We start from the raw sequence: 16,080 nt of genomic DNA, 5'->3' as shown, positions 1-16,080 counted from the left end.
CGCCAGGGTGGGGCTGGGGCGGGGCCGGGGGTGGGACCGGGGCGGGACCGGGGCGGGGCCGGTGCCTCCCGGTGCCTCCCGGTGCCTCCCGGTGCCGCCATGCAGCGGGAGGTGGGCACGTTGCCGCTGGCTCCCGCCCTGCGCTCACGCCTCGCCGCCGCCGGCTTCCAGACGGCGCAGGAGCTGCTGGACACCGGCCCCTGCGGCCTGAGCAAAGGTACCGGCGGCCTTCGGCCCCGCGGGGCCTCCTCTGGATATTCCGGGCCCTTCCCCCTTCCCCATCCCGGCCCCTGGGACGCCCCAATGAGGCCTCTGGGAAAGGGGCACAGTGAATAATAATAATAAAAAAAAGACGATTCTGGTAAAAGATCAGCTGACACTGAGTGATGCAGGAAAACGAAAGGGTTCTGTTAGGCTCATTTCCTCTTCTTTCCCCAGCTTCCCTCTTGTTTTTACTACGTGATTTAAACAAAATAAGCTTCTTTGATGTCAGAAAATTGCCGTTTTCAAGGAATGTGTCATGATTCCTCCCTGTGAGGGTGGTGAGGCCCTGGCACCGGGTGCCCAGAGAAGCTGTGGCTGCCCCATCCCTGGAAGTGTCCAAGGCCGGGTTAGATGAAGCTCTGAGCAATCTGGGGTAGTGGAAGGTGTCCTAGGATGGAACTGGGTTGTCTTTCAGGTCCCTTCCAACCCAAACCAGTCTGGGATTTTGATTATGGGTAGCTTTATTATCTATGATAGTAAAAGTTTAAAAATCACACCGTTAGTGCCAGGGCTGTGTGCATGTTGTCCTGAGAGGGTGAATAAGAATCATTTTGTGTCATGCTGCAGAATCAGTCACTGCTTATAAAATAAAGGTGGTGTTTTGTGGTTTTGGCTTCTCTAGAAATTGGAATCTCGAGGGAAGAGGCACTGGAAGCACTGCAGGTGGTGAGGCAGGAATGTCACAGGGACGCAGCAAGGACGGCTGGGGATTCAGGTGCCACCAGGAGGTGCACAGCCCTGGAGCTTCTGGAAGAAGAGCAAACTCAGGGCTTCATCATCACCTTCTGTTCAGCACTGGACAACATCCTGGGAGGTGGTGTGCAGCTAACAAAAATCACAGAGATCTGCGGAGCACCCGGTGTTGGCAAAACACAGTTGTGGTATTTTATTTTTCCATGATTTCTGTGCAAGCAACAATCACTTTTTGTTTAACTCAGCTATGAAATGAGTTCATTTTTCTTGTTGTCATGCCTGCAATCCCTGATTCTTCTCCAGCATTGTAAATATAATAATGGCTGTACTGCTCCCTGTTCCGTGTATTCCTCAGCAGGAATATCACTCCAGGAGTGAGTTGGGACAGCTCTGGGGTGTAAATATTCCTTTTTTTCCTGTTTCCCATGGCAGTATGCAGCTGGCAGTCGATGTCCAGATCCCAGAGTGCTTCGGGGGTGTTGCTGGAGAAGCCGTGTTCATTGACACTGAGGGGAGCTTTATGGTGGACAGAGTGGTGGACATTGCAGCTGCCTGTGTGCAGCACTGCCACCTTATTGCTGAGGCTCAGCAAGAAGAAGGTACGTTGCTAAGTCATTTCTTTCTGCCTAGCAGGCAAGGATGGAGTGAAACAAGTGTCTCGTAGGCTGCAGTGTTACTTGTGGAGTGTTTGCTGACAGCTTTTTATTTCCACCTGTGTGTGTCAAACCCTGAACTACATCTGTGTCTGGAGAAGACTGAGCTGGTCTACTTCAAAAATAATTATTTTTCTACATGGAGATTTTGTGATCATTTTGATCTTGGGGGTTTTAGGTGCTGTGTGAGGTTTTGGTGTTTGCTCTTCCTCCCTTCCTCCCTTCTTCCATTTTTTTAATACCTTAATGATCATGTTTGCACCAACACTCAAACCCAACTCTCCTGAGCAAAACTGAGTGTTTTGTTTCAAAACACAGGAATAGGTGGGGAAAGAAAAAAGGAACAGCAGAATTTTATGAGGCAGTGTTGCTGCTGAAGGCCCATACAGTAAAACCATAGCTGGAATTCAGCTCCTCCATAAAGTCAATACAGCCAGGCTGCATTTAGTAAGAGTTTTCTTCTCTAAGTCATCAGTCACTTGGGGATAAGGACACAACTTTTATGTTACTCATGGAGAATTTATGCACCAAACTTCTGTTTGAACTGAGGTAAAAAGACACTGTATTAAACGAGCTACTGCCTGTATATTAAACAAGGGATGATTAATAGTCCCTGATGTCCTCTGGTGGTGTTCTGGCTTGAAAATGATTTACTGGAGAAGTTCTTGCTTCAGAAATAAATTTTTCATTGTTGGAGGCCTTCTTTGGAGGCTCCAGTGTGTCTGTGTGCAAATGCTGGGATAGCATGTGCTCACCACCTTCCTGACTTTCAAGCCAGATGGAAAATATGTTTCCACACTCCTTACCTTGCCTGTTCTGTTTCTGGGGGCTTTGCTGTTGCTATGTGTGGAGGGCAGGGTTTGGTGGGATGATGAAAGTAACAATATGCTCGTACAGACTTCTGACTCATTTACTCATCTGTTTGTTTTGTTCTCAGATCATCAGAAAGCTTTGGAGACTTTCTCTCTGGAAAATATCCTCTCTCACATCTATTACTTCCGTTGTCGTGACTACGTAGAGCTGCTGGCCCAGGTCTACCTCCTGCCAGAATTCCTGTCAGAGCATTCCAAGGTAGGGGTTATTGCAGGCTTGTCAGGAGGTGTCACTCATCTTCACGCTGAAGATTTTTGTCTGCTGTAGTAACATGAGTAAACACCTTGGTACCTCGTCAGCTTGGCAGTAAAATATTGGCTGATAGCAGAGTACAAATGTAAAGCCTTCTGCTTGTTTGCCTTTTCATTCCCATCCCAATTACTCTTGAGAGTAATTTGCTTTTGCCGTCCTCCTGAATTTCCACTCTGAGTTGAGGACGCTGGGTCTGTGCTGCCACATGTTCCATTTCTGTGAGCACTGAGCTGTGAATCACCACAGAACTGCTCCACACAAGAGCCTCTGAGCCACGGGGGTGTGTAGTGACCATGAGGGTGGCATCAGAAAGGCTTAGTGCCACTTTTTTTGCCCTAGAAGATCACTGAGGACCAGAGACATCCTGCACCATCTGGAAAGTGACTCTTCTTCTTTTCAGTGCATCTTCTGTTGCTACAAGCAACCAGAGCCTGCAGCTTGACTCTTGGGTGGACTGCAGCCAGAAAGTTTCCTAGTACCTAATGTCTTAGAGAAATGCTATTGTAAGGCAGATTTTCACCACCTCCCCTCCAGATTTCTAGGCTCTGCACTGCGGATCACTCCCTGTCAGGATCTGAGGAACATGACTGTGCCTCCTTCTATCAGAGCACAAATCAATGTTGGATTAGATTGTCTTTTGCGTATACTCCAAAATTTTTCATTTATGGGAGCTGCTGTGTTCTTGAAAACACAGATGGGAGCCTCACTTTTGCCTGGTGTAGTCTGGTATTTCCCTTTCCCTGCCAGGTACTAACGGTGCCCTGTTGTGTTTGCTCTTGTGGAAAGTACATGGCTTCATTAGCACAGTTCCACTGGGCTGCAGTTCCCTGGAACCATCTGTGCTGATTATAAGGGCTTGGCCTGCAGCCTGGAGTTGGTTGCAGGAGAACCACAAGACCTTCCTCTGATTCTTTGGACAGGCTGAGAGTGACTTGACAGATTGCTCATTGCAGTCCAGCTCTCATTAAAATTAGTCTGATCCCTCTGGAGCCAGGTCTGGGATCACAGGAAGCCTCCAGATTTTAGGGGTTTTTATGAGAGAGACAAAGTTGTAGAGGTTTAAGGATAAGAAAGATGTAGAGTTAGAGATCCAAATGTGCCGTTTGGAAATAAGAATTAGTTTGAGATCTTGTTAATAATATGAGAAAGACTGTTAGAAAATATTCTTGTCATAAAAAACCCAATTCTTTAAGGTCTGCTAGAGCCAAGCTGGCATGGACAAGGCAGGTGTTACCAAGCTCTCTTTATACTTTAAATACTTTAAGTTTTCCTGTCTCCTATCTTAAAACAAGTGCAACTGGGAGAAATTTAACTAAATTGCATCCTACCTGGGCAAATTTGTGATAGCCAAGTTATATAACCATGTATACATTCCTGTCTAGCATGTGTCATGTTGATGCTGTTAAACTGGTTGTTCTTAAAGAAATGATACATGAGGAAGATGTACAGACTCATGGGAAAGAATTTGCAGGAAGGAGGGGAAATGAGAATACAGATGAATATCTTCTTTTAATCCCAACTATTTAATCTTCTTTTGCAAATTAAGGGTCTGTTTTTGTCAGCTGGAGGCCCAGGACGATCTCATTGTGATGTTTTTGCAGGCTTGTATGTTCCAGTCATAAAGAGACTTCCCAGTAATGAGTTAAATCAATACAGCAGAAAATCAGGATTCTTGTGTTGTTTCCAATTTGTTATCTTGTGCAGTAATGCAAGAACTTGTAGACACTAAGGATTTGAGTGACATCTGAACATGCAGGCACTGTAAGACCATCCATCTCCCTCCTGTATTTCAAACTTGGGTCATCAAAACAGCCACAACAAATGAAGATAGAATAAATCAAAATCCCAGACTAATGTTTATACAGTGTCTTGAGGGTGATGAGCCAGCAGCTGCAGTGCGCTCTGACTTCAGCTAATGATTGCTACAAAAGAAGTAATTCAGCAAAGCAAACATCTTGAGGCAAGATAGATCCTCAGCTCCAGTGCAGTGTGCCTGGAATATCTTTAGCATCTGTTAAACTCTGTGTTTCCAAGACAGATCACTGATAAGAGCTGAGTTATCTCAGCAGTGGCTTCAGACAGCGTGTATTCTGATTTTGATTTGGATTTGATTTTTTAGGGAGAAGGTGAAATAAATTACTGTTTGTGGAGAGTTGACTGAAGTACAGTTCTGATGTTTAATGAATATTTTCTCCAGCTTCTCCCCTGCAAGGCTTCGAGTCCAGCTTTGCCCATCATATTCACCTAAGTCGGAAATGAAACATTCCACTGCACTTAAAAACAGGTCTGGCTGCTTTTTGTCATTTTTTTATAGGATGGTAATGGCAGTTTTTTATCTTTTCTTCTGCATTTAGGTCCGGCTGGTGGTGATTGATGGAATTGCCTTTCCCTTTCGCCACGACTTTGAGGACCTGTCCCTCCGCACGAGGCTGCTGAACGGGCTGGCACAGCAGCTCATCATCATAGCCAACGACCATAAATCAGCAGTAAGTCCAAGGCAGGCTTAAATCCCAAAAGATGCTACTTTTTTTTGCAAATAATCAAGGAGATGTGATTTGCTTTTGTCTCTAAATAGCAAAATAAAACTGCAGTAATGTCCTCTGCCTTCGTTCTTGCCAGTTTAAATGTAGAGGGATCACAAAGGCAAAACACCTAAAAGGTGGGAAATTCCTAGACTTGCCCAAATAAGTAAAATTTGCATCAACAGCATCCTGTGGATCTTAAGTAAGTGGTAGAATGGCATTTTTAATGCTGTTTGCCATCATCTCCAATGATTTGGTTGGACAAAGGATGCTCCTCTGATGACTTTACCTACAAAAATACCTCAGAGTATTCAGCAGTTCCAACACAACTTTCCACTCTTTGTTTAAAAATGAACTATGGAACCACTTTATCTGCTGGATTGGCCTTCTCTTCTGGCATCCATGGAAACCCAGAGCTTCCTTCCTGGGCATTGTTTCCACGTCACTGATGGTCTGGAGGCAGCAGAGCCGCAGCCAGCAGATGGCACTGGGAAGCTGCAGCTGTTCCAGAAGTTGTTTTGGAAGTCTCTGGCAGCTCAGAGAAGCATTGTTCCGGAATTAGAGCTTCCCCAGCCCTCAAAATGGTGTTTTTGCCTCTAACAGTATCCAGGTGACTTGTGACCTTGTCACCCACAACCCTCTGGCGCAGTTGGCTTTTGTTCCAAGCAGCTAAAAATAAAACTCCCCTTGTGCTTCCTTTGGGAGCTGTGGGAAGGGAAGAGCCCAGCATTCCCAAAGTGTCCTGCCATGAGCTGTGGAGCTCCTTCCTGCTGCTCTGGGCACCAGGGAGATGATGTTCCAGGGTCTGCAAAGCCTCAGGTTTCCTGAGTGCTTTCCATCACAGCTTGGTACCTGGTGACCTTGAACAGCAGCTGCTGTCATTGGACAGTTTTTCTTTGGTCAAGGATAAAATATAGAAATTATTTATTCTCAACCAGGCAGTAGTTTGGTGCAAACTTGCTAAATAAACTCTTGCTAAAGGAGTCAGAGCTTCAGGAATGGTTTTGCTTGGATTTGCCCTCTTGTTAGTGGTGTCTGAGTTAGTTCCACGAGCTGTGAGCAGGCTAAATCCAGCCTGCATGCCAGGGATTGCTTGTCAGGCAGCCTGGATGCTCTAATATGGAAGGAAGTCAGATCCTAAACCTGGACTCGGAGTGAGGATGCCCAGCCCTTCTCCAGCAGGGAGATGAGGAGGCTATTTGGGGCTGTTACCATGCACTTGTGATGAGTTACTTCTCTAAAATGTGCAATATCTGTGCTGGGCTCCCAGCTGTGGAAATGTTTTAGGGTGTGCTCAGCAGAATTGTTTCCTCTCACACACTTTCCTGAACTGCTCCAGCACGAATCCTCTGAGCATGTCAAACAATGGAACTCTCTAGGGTCTAAGATGGGTACAATTTTTCATTTTTAATGAAGTTTGTAATTAATATTCCTGGCTCTTTTCTGTCTCACCCACCCCCACTTCTACCAGGGATCTAACCTAGACTGTCTGTGAGCCTCCTACAAGTGATTGGGGCTGTGAAAACACTCCCCCGCTCTGTCTGTTCACTTCCATTCTGCTTTGTGTTGTACCCACTTGTGCATTTTTAGACTACAAGGCACAGAAATTCAGTTAATCACCAGGCTAATGCGCGTTGTGAGCAGCACCACCAAGTTCATTTACCCCAGGGACTGAGAGCTGGCTCCTCATGGAGCAAGTCACCTGCAGCTAAACATAGATCCAAACAGCATTTAGGACAAATGTTGTGGGATAAATAAGTTGTGTGGGGTTTGCATCCCTTGGAGAGGATGAAATGGAGGTTTCTTTAAAGTCTTGAATGAAGGAAATCTCCCATTCAAACCAAAAATACATTTTGCAGGGTTCTCTTAATTTGTTTTGAAAAGATGAGGCACCTTTACAGTTTCTCCTCATTAACACAGGAGCTTCATCACAGTTGCCAAGAGTTTTGCCTGAGTAACTGCTTCATCAGTAAAAGCTTTTTGAAAATTCCCTCTCTTCCCTCCCACCAGTATGGTGCTTTTCCAGGACATTTTCTTATTTCTTTGCTTCTGCTTCCTCTTTCAGGTGGTTCTGACAAACCAAATGACAACAAGGATTGGACAAAGCCAGTCCACGTTGGTACCTGCTTTAGGTAAGTGTTTAGCTTTGAGTTGAAAATTGATATAGGACTTCCTTTCCTTTGGCTTTATGTACAAAGAAAAATCATCCAAAAAATGTACCTGGGAGGAGTAATCCTGTAGCAGGAATGTGGTGAGGAAGAGGTTAAATCACTAAAAAAGAACCCAGCTTAATGGTTTCATACCCCAAACTAAGCTGCAATTTCCTAAATTCCCTGAGAACCATTCACTGCCTCTCCCAAACAGTTTAAATTGTTTATTTTCCCATTACCCTTGAACATGTTCCATTAATTATTTGCAAAGGCATTTCATATTTGCTGCATCACTGGAATTCTCTGCAGTTATGATGTAGAGGGAAGTTCTATGTGGGATCCTCAGGCACAGCCTGCCCTGAGCCAGGTTAAAGAGTTTTTTTTCTAGCTGCTCAATTTTGCCCTGTAATGAGCAGATACCTCATCCAGACCTTTCTGCTGCAGTCACAGGGGAAAATAAAACAGTTCTGAAGTGGAGATTTCTACAAATTAAGGAAAGGTTCAGCATTTAAATCTTATTTCAGGCTGTAGCTTTGCATTATTTTATGATTCACTTAAAGGGCACAAATTCTTCAGGTTCTGTGAGCTAAGTAATAATTCCCTTGTTCTGGAGAGGAGGGAGAAGGGGACAGTACAAAGACAAAGATGTTCCCAGAGTCTGTACAGGCACCAAACCATTTGGCACAGATGTAGAGTAAAATGAATAAACACAGCCCATCTCCTGCAGGAATGTGAAGAACGTGGAATTTGGAGCTGTGCAGGCAGACCCAGCTCGCAGGATCTGACCCTTTTTGTCAGTTTTGCCTCTTGCTCTCTGATGGATTATTTTTGGCAGCCTTTCTTGCTACAAACTCAATTAAAGCTAATAGAGTCTGTCTTTTTTTCACTGGCCAGCATTGTTTGGGAGATGTTGTGTTTATTGAGTCATGGGGACAGTAAAGAATGTGAAGACATTCAGGGGAGGTTATAATTCACAGATATCCTGCATTGCCTTGTGCATATTTTCTTTCACAAACAATTAATTTGACATGACCTCCCGTGGAGCTGACTGTGACTCTCCCCACATTAACAGCATTGTTAAACTGAGTAGTGTGAACTCTTCCAAAAATGCAATTTGGTACCAGCTGGTAAAATATTTAACCAAGTGGTTTTGATGCCCTGCTCTGAAGAGATGGTATTTCAAAAGTCTCATCATAAAGGCCTAAAGAGCCTCCCACTCCATGGTTTGGTGGAGCCAAAGGAACTGTTGAGGGAAGGGTCAGCAGCAAATCCCCAAGTAAAATCAATCAATCCTATTGCCTCCACTAAATAGGGGTTTTTTCCCCCATTGATTGGTAAGCCTGAAAAACAGCTTTTTCATGAAAGCATTAATCTCTAAACTCTTATTCAGCTCCTGTGCAGAAGGGAAGATCTTAATTATGGGGGGGAAGGGGGGGGGAAGAAAAGAAAAAAGCACAGATGCTGCAAGGTATTAAGTCAAGAGCTTTATGAAGGGGACAGCTTTCTTTCCCACTAGTGATAGCTAAGCTGGGTGTTCCTAAACTTTTCTACGAAATATATTTAGAAAGGAGGTCAAATATTAATCTACAGGCAGTTCAACTCAGAAATACCTCATTTTACAGTAGCATTTTTCACTCATATTCAATGCAGTTGGAAACGTGCTGGTGTGGAATTTGTAGCCATTGTAAAATGTGTTTTGATCTCTGCCTCAGAGCCATATCTGAGAGCCAAAATCTTTAATCTCAACTCAGATGTAGTGGAGCAAGGTCTGGCAAGATGCCTAGAGGGTCTAGGTCTTCATTACAGTGGGATCATTTTTTTCCTTCTCTGTGCTCTAATAAATACCAGAGCACAGGGGGCACGAGGGGCTGGGGGTGTGGTGGAGGCCAGGGAGGGATGGACAAGAAAGAGCAGGTAGACAGGGGAGACTTGACTGGTTTAAAGTGCAATCCATCTTTGGACTGCTGACAGGGATAAATAGAGGAAAAAGCACCCAATAAAGCTGTCTGTACATTGATTTGTGGTCAGGTGGGAGCTGACACAAGTGACTGTGCCCCTGAATCAGGATAACAATCCAAACTTCCTTCTCTCTTTCCACCACACTTCCCTACTCCTTGCTTTTGGTTGTGTTATTTTGCATTTTGCTGTCAGAAGCAGAAGACTGCTTCAGGGGCCCTTAATACTTTAATAATCATTGACTTTCTCCCAAAGCTGCTATCCCAAAGGGAGTGATGTTTGCTCATAATTATGCCTGAGAGACAGAATATTGCAGTTCTGAAGTAGGATTTAGACCTTCTCACCAGACTTCTTCAGTAGTAATTAGACACATCTCTTCTTCAAGCTGCCTCTGTTTTCAAGATTTGTCTAGTACCTGTCCTTTATTAGGCATCCATAACATTTTTCTACGAATATGGAAGTATTGCATCAAGATTTCTATAAAACACACTGACTACAGAAGTTATTTCTTGTCTCGGTGTATTTGTTGTGCAATCCTTGCAAGTATGAAAAAGATGTGATGCATCACTGCAAGAAGGACATGTTTTGTTTTAATCATGGGGGGTTTTTGAAGATTAATTTCATTTCAGCTTGCTGACAGTGGTGGTGGTATAAGAGATAATGATCTGTCATTTTGTGTCCCTCAGGAGAAAGCTGGGGACACGCTGCCACCGTCCGTTTAATCTTTCACTGGGACAACAGTCAGAGGTGAGTGAAAACGTGAGGAAAATCCATGTAATGACAAGTGTGGCACTGGAGAATCTTTCAGACTGAAGCATGGGTTTGAATTTGGCTCCTTGCCTTGCTCTGGTTGGTTGTAGCCACTATAATTTCTTCAGGTAGAATTTTTTTGCTTCAGTGTTTTCATCCCCTGTCAGTCCAGAGCTAGAGATGCCAAGGAAGGCATTAAAACCACCTAGACAGTGACCCTCAGGACAGGCCGCTGACCCTGAGCTTCAGGGGCAGCCACTGGACCCTTCTGCTTTGGAATGCAGCAGGATCCTGCAGAGCTGTGCAATTCCAGGTTCCAGTGACCTGCAGAGAGGCAGAAGGGGCTGCATTGATGGCCAGCACAGGGCTGAGGTGTGGAGGGTGGGTTGAACCCTTCTAAAAACAGTGTGAAATTCTGTCTGTTGCAATGAGATCTCCTCTGTTTCCTGGTTCTCCTTTCCCCTCTTTGCATTGCAAGGTCATTTCTCGTTCCTGGTCAGTTAAATTTGTCCTGTGTATAGTATCACCATGCAGCAGCTTGAGATTAAGGAGCTGTGCTGCAATTCCCTAATCTTCTGCAGTGAGCAAAAATGCTGCAGGAATGTTGTTGTGCAGAGTTTTGCTTGTTGAATTTGAAAGAAAAATGCGGTGACACTTTCTTGGGGAGTTTTGTTTTTAAATTCTAAGTTTGAAGGCAATGCAGAATGATTACAGCAGGCTGTTTAATTTGGAATTAAATTAACATCACTGATTAGTTAACAGTCTTTTTAGGACAAGTTGCATCAACATAATGATTGCAGTGAACAAAAGTTAATTTTATATATGAAAAGAACTTTTTTTCTTCTGCAACACAGCTAGGAAGGCTGCAGATAGAAGTTGCAGAAAACAAGCCAAGGATAGACAAACATGGCTTATTTGCTGATGTAAATCTGCAGCTAACATGGAGTGGGGCCTGCAGAAACAGCAATTCTGGATACAACTGTAAAAGCAGAAATAGCTCAATGCTGTCTTATTTTTGCAAAGGCTGCCTATAGCTGATGATCCATTGTGGTTTTGTTGTTTTTATGTCAGGTTATTGGGCACAAAGATCACTTGAGGATCCATTTGCCTTTTTTTAAAAAAAATTTTAAATGTGCTTTGGCCAACTCTGGTACCTGTCTCCTCCTTTCTGTCTACTACTGAAAATATCAGAGCTTAATTCTAAGGGTTCTCTTTGCTGGGAGGAAAGATCCTGTTGAGTCAGAGGCTCCAGCTGAGCTCTTGTGAAAGCCTGGCTTCTGCAGCTCCAGATTTGGGCAATTTTGTCAAGTATAACCCAGCATTTGAGTGTTCTGAGGAATTCCCTGTGTAGCTAACATGAAGTGGCAGCGTTCCTCAGGCTGTAATTACGTGCTCTCTAATAGAATGGCACCTCAGGGAGGAAAAAAAACCCCAAAAATAATTAACAGGATTTTTGGCAGGGTGTCTTGCTACAGAGAGCTGAACACTTTCTAGATTGGCTTATGTAAGTGTGAGTTTTGGGGAGGTGGGCACGGTGCAGACCAGCAGCACTGGCAAGGGTTGAAAACCCCTTTGCTTTTGAGCTGCTTTGCAATTTTCTCTCTGTATTATGCAAGCATTTACTGTAGAACACAAATCAAGGTGTATTGCTTAGAGTCTAAATGCACCAAATCAGGGAAGTGTCAGAGGAGAAATGAAAGGGGAACTACTTTCTCAAGGTTATGCTGTGTGTCAGTGGCAAGGGCAGGCATAGAAATAGAACATCTTCTCTAGCCTCTGGGTTATATTGACAGGCTTGTGAAATCTCTGGAAAAAGCCTCCCTAGAAGTACTGGAATTCTTGAGGGTCTCTCCCAGCTTTGAGAAGTCAGTGAACAAATGATTAATGGAGTAGGGAAGAGTTGTGCTCAAAACCTTTTTTGTTTGCATTTTAAGAAAGTGACATTTGGATTTAATTCATAATGAATATTGTTCCAAAAATGTCATCAAATTCTGTGATGAAACAAGGCTAATTAATCATTCACTCTTTTTAGTAGGTCTAGATTGTGTTTGAGCTGACAGGTCATGTAAGGATGAGAATCCACAGTTTGAATGACCTATATGAAAATACATCCATAAGAATTCCACTGGTACTGTAGGAAAACTTGGGTCTGGTCACTGAGCTATTTGGAATTTTTATTACTCTATTAATTAATCATAATTACCTGGGGTTTCTTTTACCAGGTTGGCCACATTGTACAAATCACCGAGTCAGAAGGAGTCCACCATAGCCTATCACATCACAGTGAGTATTCCTCTGGGGATGGAGATTCACAGATGGGAGCACATTGTCAGCTGTAAAGGAATTTTCAGACAAATCTGAGAATGGTCTTTGCTTTTTTAGTGTTGCTTTTCAGCTGCCTTCTGAAGGGAACCAGTAATACTGGGATATCTCCAGATTTAGGGGTAATTTGCACCTTTTCTCTTTAGAAAAGTGACCCAGCATTTTTTCCTCTCAGAGTTAAAATGCTTTTGATTTCCAGATCAAACTTCCAGGCAGCCTGTCCCCACCTGTTCTGCCGCTAGTGCTGCTTATTTTATCTGCCCTTGGTGTTAACTTTTGGCCTAAGTGCAATTACCAAGAACGATCTTAGCCTTCATTTTGGGAGACCTGAACTGTTTTTTCCCTGGTCAGGTAGGGTGTTGTTTCTCAGGTGGTTCTTTGCATCTGTTCCAGCTGAGTTCATCTTTTTAGGATCAGGATGACCAGAATTCAACCCAGTATTCCAGAGGCCTCACCAGTGCTTTGTTCCATAGGTATTTCCCCATCTCTGCTTTATGTGTGGTATCAACCATGTTGTGTTTATCCTACACTGACCCTACACCAGCCAATATACACAGAGTTTTCAGCCACTATCATGTAAGGAGCTTCCAGCTTATGGCTGGAGCCCTTATTCATCCCTAGTTAAATCCTGTGATTATTTCCTATTGTGGAGTGCTTAGATACATATTAATGAGAAGAGATGCTGTCTAAGCTGTATTTAGGTTTGAAAAGACAGCACCACTCAACTCTTATCTCCTCAAACGTCAGATCCATAGGTACAACTCCGTAACTATTTGCTGCGTGTCCTCATGGAAACACGTTGCCATAGCATTTTCTGCAGATTTTAATGCTGCCATCAGATGAGATCCTCAAACTTTCAAAGAGAAATCAGGTTTTTTTTTTTCCCCCCCACTCCTGAATGTGTTCACCTGGACAGAAGAAATACTGCAAATATATACTTTGATAAAGATTGGAAGGGGAAGTGGGATTGCATCCCAAGGTTGTTTGGATCATGTGATGTGAGTCCTTTTTTCTCCAGCTGACAAACAGATGGATTTTATCTCAGACAGTTTAATTGCCTTTTACTTTCACTTTTATGAGCACCATAAAACACCTATGCTCTCTTCTGTGTGAATGCACACAATCTTGAAATAGAGTTGAGAGTGAATCCTAATCAAAGATTAGTTAAAATTTAAGATTATCCCTGTGTTTTTTCCCTTAATCCTGATGAACTGCTTCAGCAGATGATTTCTTAAGTAAAAAATGTATTATCCCCATCTCTTTCATGAAATTCAGGTCTGAGAACAGTCTGCTGTTACCATTTCTCATTCCATAGTAAAACTGGGAGATGTCAATACATCCAGTGTTTCCAAGTCAGATTTGTGTATAACCAGCATACAAAAAAAAGATATTTAAAAACCAAAAAATAAATTCCTTAGGACTTAGAAATGTTCAAATGATGTGCTTTGGTACCATTGGCAAAGTGGCTGCTCAGTGCCCATGAGCTGATGAGATGTGTAAATTCATGACTGAGCTGTGGGGTTTTTTTATCCCTGTCCTTTCCAGCACTCTGGCATCAGTCACCACTCTGAGGGGGCTGTGGAACTCCTCTCCCATGAAATCCTTTCTTCCACAGGCTGATAAGGATTCATTCTTAAATGCAGAGTATAGAAATGGAAATTGATTTATGCACAAGGGAGTAAGCTCAGCTGATTCACCTGAATTTCCCAGGAATGTGACCTGATTATTTCATAGTGAAAGACAGAGACCCAGGATCTAAATTCCAGGGAGGAATTGTGTTTCCCTGAGCTGTGGAGGGTCTGCCAGGCCAGCAATGGGAACGCTGCTCAGGTAACAAGCCCATCTACCCTTGCCAGTCTTGCTGCAGAGGGTGTAAATCCAGAGGACATTAAGGAACAATTCAAAATGACAGAAGTCTGAGCTTTGTCCTTGGTTCCAGCAGCCACCTCCTCACCATCTAAAACCCACTCCCAAACCTCACAAATATACACAAAATTCTTGTGTTTTCAAGGTGCCTGCCTGTAACCAAGTACAACCATCCTGGGCAGTCTACTTTATGTTCTGGCCCTTATAACCCTTGGAATGCTTTCACTGGGAGTCAGCATTCTGGATTAAGTGGATAGTTGGCTACAGATCCACCTTTGTGCCTCAGGGAAATGGCAGAGATTAGATGCAGCGAAACATTAAACTTGAAGATTCCCCATTATGCTCTTTAGAATAACACTTGAGTTGCTTATAAATAGCAGAGGGGCTGCACAGATCCTGCCCTTGTGGCACCTCTTGTTGGTTGTTCCTTTAAAAAACCCGGGTTGGGTGAGGTGAGGCTTTCAGAAATAGAAATACAGGAAGGGGAGACTTAAACAAGACATTTTGCTCGGGTTTGGGATTGATCTTGGTGTGGGACACACTGGCATTTGGGAAGAGTCACGTCTGATGGTAATTCTGCCTGCTTTTTTCACGCTGCACCAACCCAAAATGTCAGCATTCCTGAAATGCTCTTGTCCCCACATTGTCTCTACCTGAGCGTTTTGGATCAGCAAAGCAACTTTGTGTTCTGATTAATGCCTTTTCCTCTCTAAGTCTGCACTGAGAGTCTTCACTGAGCTGTCAGCAGTGCTCTCTGCACAGCATTTGTCTGGAGATGGGAATTCAGATAGTTGCAGGCTTCACACAACGTCTCATCATCTCCATCTGCATCCATGACATGTTTAACTAACTGACTTCGAGGTCTTTCATATTTTAAAATGGTTAAAAATTAAATTGTGAGCTACAGTAACAGAAAATATGAGTGGTACTAGGCCAGCTAGAACACTTCAAGCACTCTCCTGGGTAGCAGCATGTAGTTTTCACTTCTACATTTAGTTTTTGGCAGTCAAAGGTTTTCATCCTATTGTGTCCCATAAATTACTATGCTGGAACAGTCTTTGCAGTCTAGAGGCAGATTCAGCTCTGCTGTTCTCTTACAATGTCTCATTGATGTTTTCAGTTCATTAAGTAGGTACATGGAACAAAAATATCCTAGGTTGTAGAAATTCACAGTTTTGTTTCTGAAAATGACTGAGGCAATTAATCCAGTCATCTCCTTGCTTCTGTGGGAGCTGATGGATTTGTCTTTTGATTTATTTAAATAGGCAACATAAGTTAATTTACAGAGAAGCAGTTTTTCATAGCCATAGGGGTGATAAACAGTAAAATGAAAGTGATAGCCTAGTTGGTGAAAATAAAATATCTTTAAAAAACAAAATGAGGCACATGTGTTGTAAAGTATGCAGTGCTGAGCTTAACCTGGTCTATAAACATAAATGGCAGCATCATCTCTCATTCTGATCTTCTGGGAACTGGTTACTCATGCTTTCTATCCCTACAAGCCTTAGCTCATGCTTTTCCTTCCATCTTCCAGTCCCATGGCTTCCGAGATGTGCAGCCTCCAGCTGTCACTCACAGCACAGAAGGGACTGAGATGAACCCTCGGAAACGGCCACGGACAGAGGAGGAGAAGCAGCAGTGATTCCAAAGTGGAATGTTAAAAACCTGCAGGAGAGCAGTGGCAGAGTGGATGTGCAGCCAAAGGCAGCCTGAGAGACTTTCAACTTCAGTTCCTGCTCTGGACTTTATTTTAATATTAAGACTGCAACGTGCAAGTTT

The 16,080-nt window shown here is 43.5% G+C and overlaps 1 protein-coding gene across 1 annotated transcript; it reads left to right on the top strand.

The window, feature by feature from the left end:
* Positions 1-42: 42 nt before the first annotated feature.
* On the top strand, positions 43-15,965 carry RAD51C (RAD51 paralog C). The gene is made up of 9 exons (XM_032130236.1): positions 43-217; positions 887-1,145; positions 1,390-1,556; positions 2,548-2,681; positions 5,090-5,221; positions 7,323-7,389; positions 10,050-10,110; positions 12,336-12,396; positions 15,836-15,965. The coding sequence occupies exons 1-9, from the start codon at positions 100-102 to the stop codon at positions 15,941-15,943; spliced, it is 1,107 nt and encodes a 368-aa protein (XP_031986127.1). The 5' UTR covers positions 43-99; the 3' UTR covers positions 15,944-15,965.
* Positions 15,966-16,080: the final 115 nt, after the last annotated feature.

The sequence above is a fragment of the Corvus moneduloides genome, chromosome 20 (assembly GCF_009650955.1).
Source record: "Corvus moneduloides isolate bCorMon1 chromosome 20, bCorMon1.pri, whole genome shotgun sequence".
Taxonomy (NCBI): Eukaryota; Metazoa; Chordata; class Aves; order Passeriformes; family Corvidae; genus Corvus; species Corvus moneduloides.
This window is presented reverse-complemented; position numbering and strand designations above follow the sequence as displayed.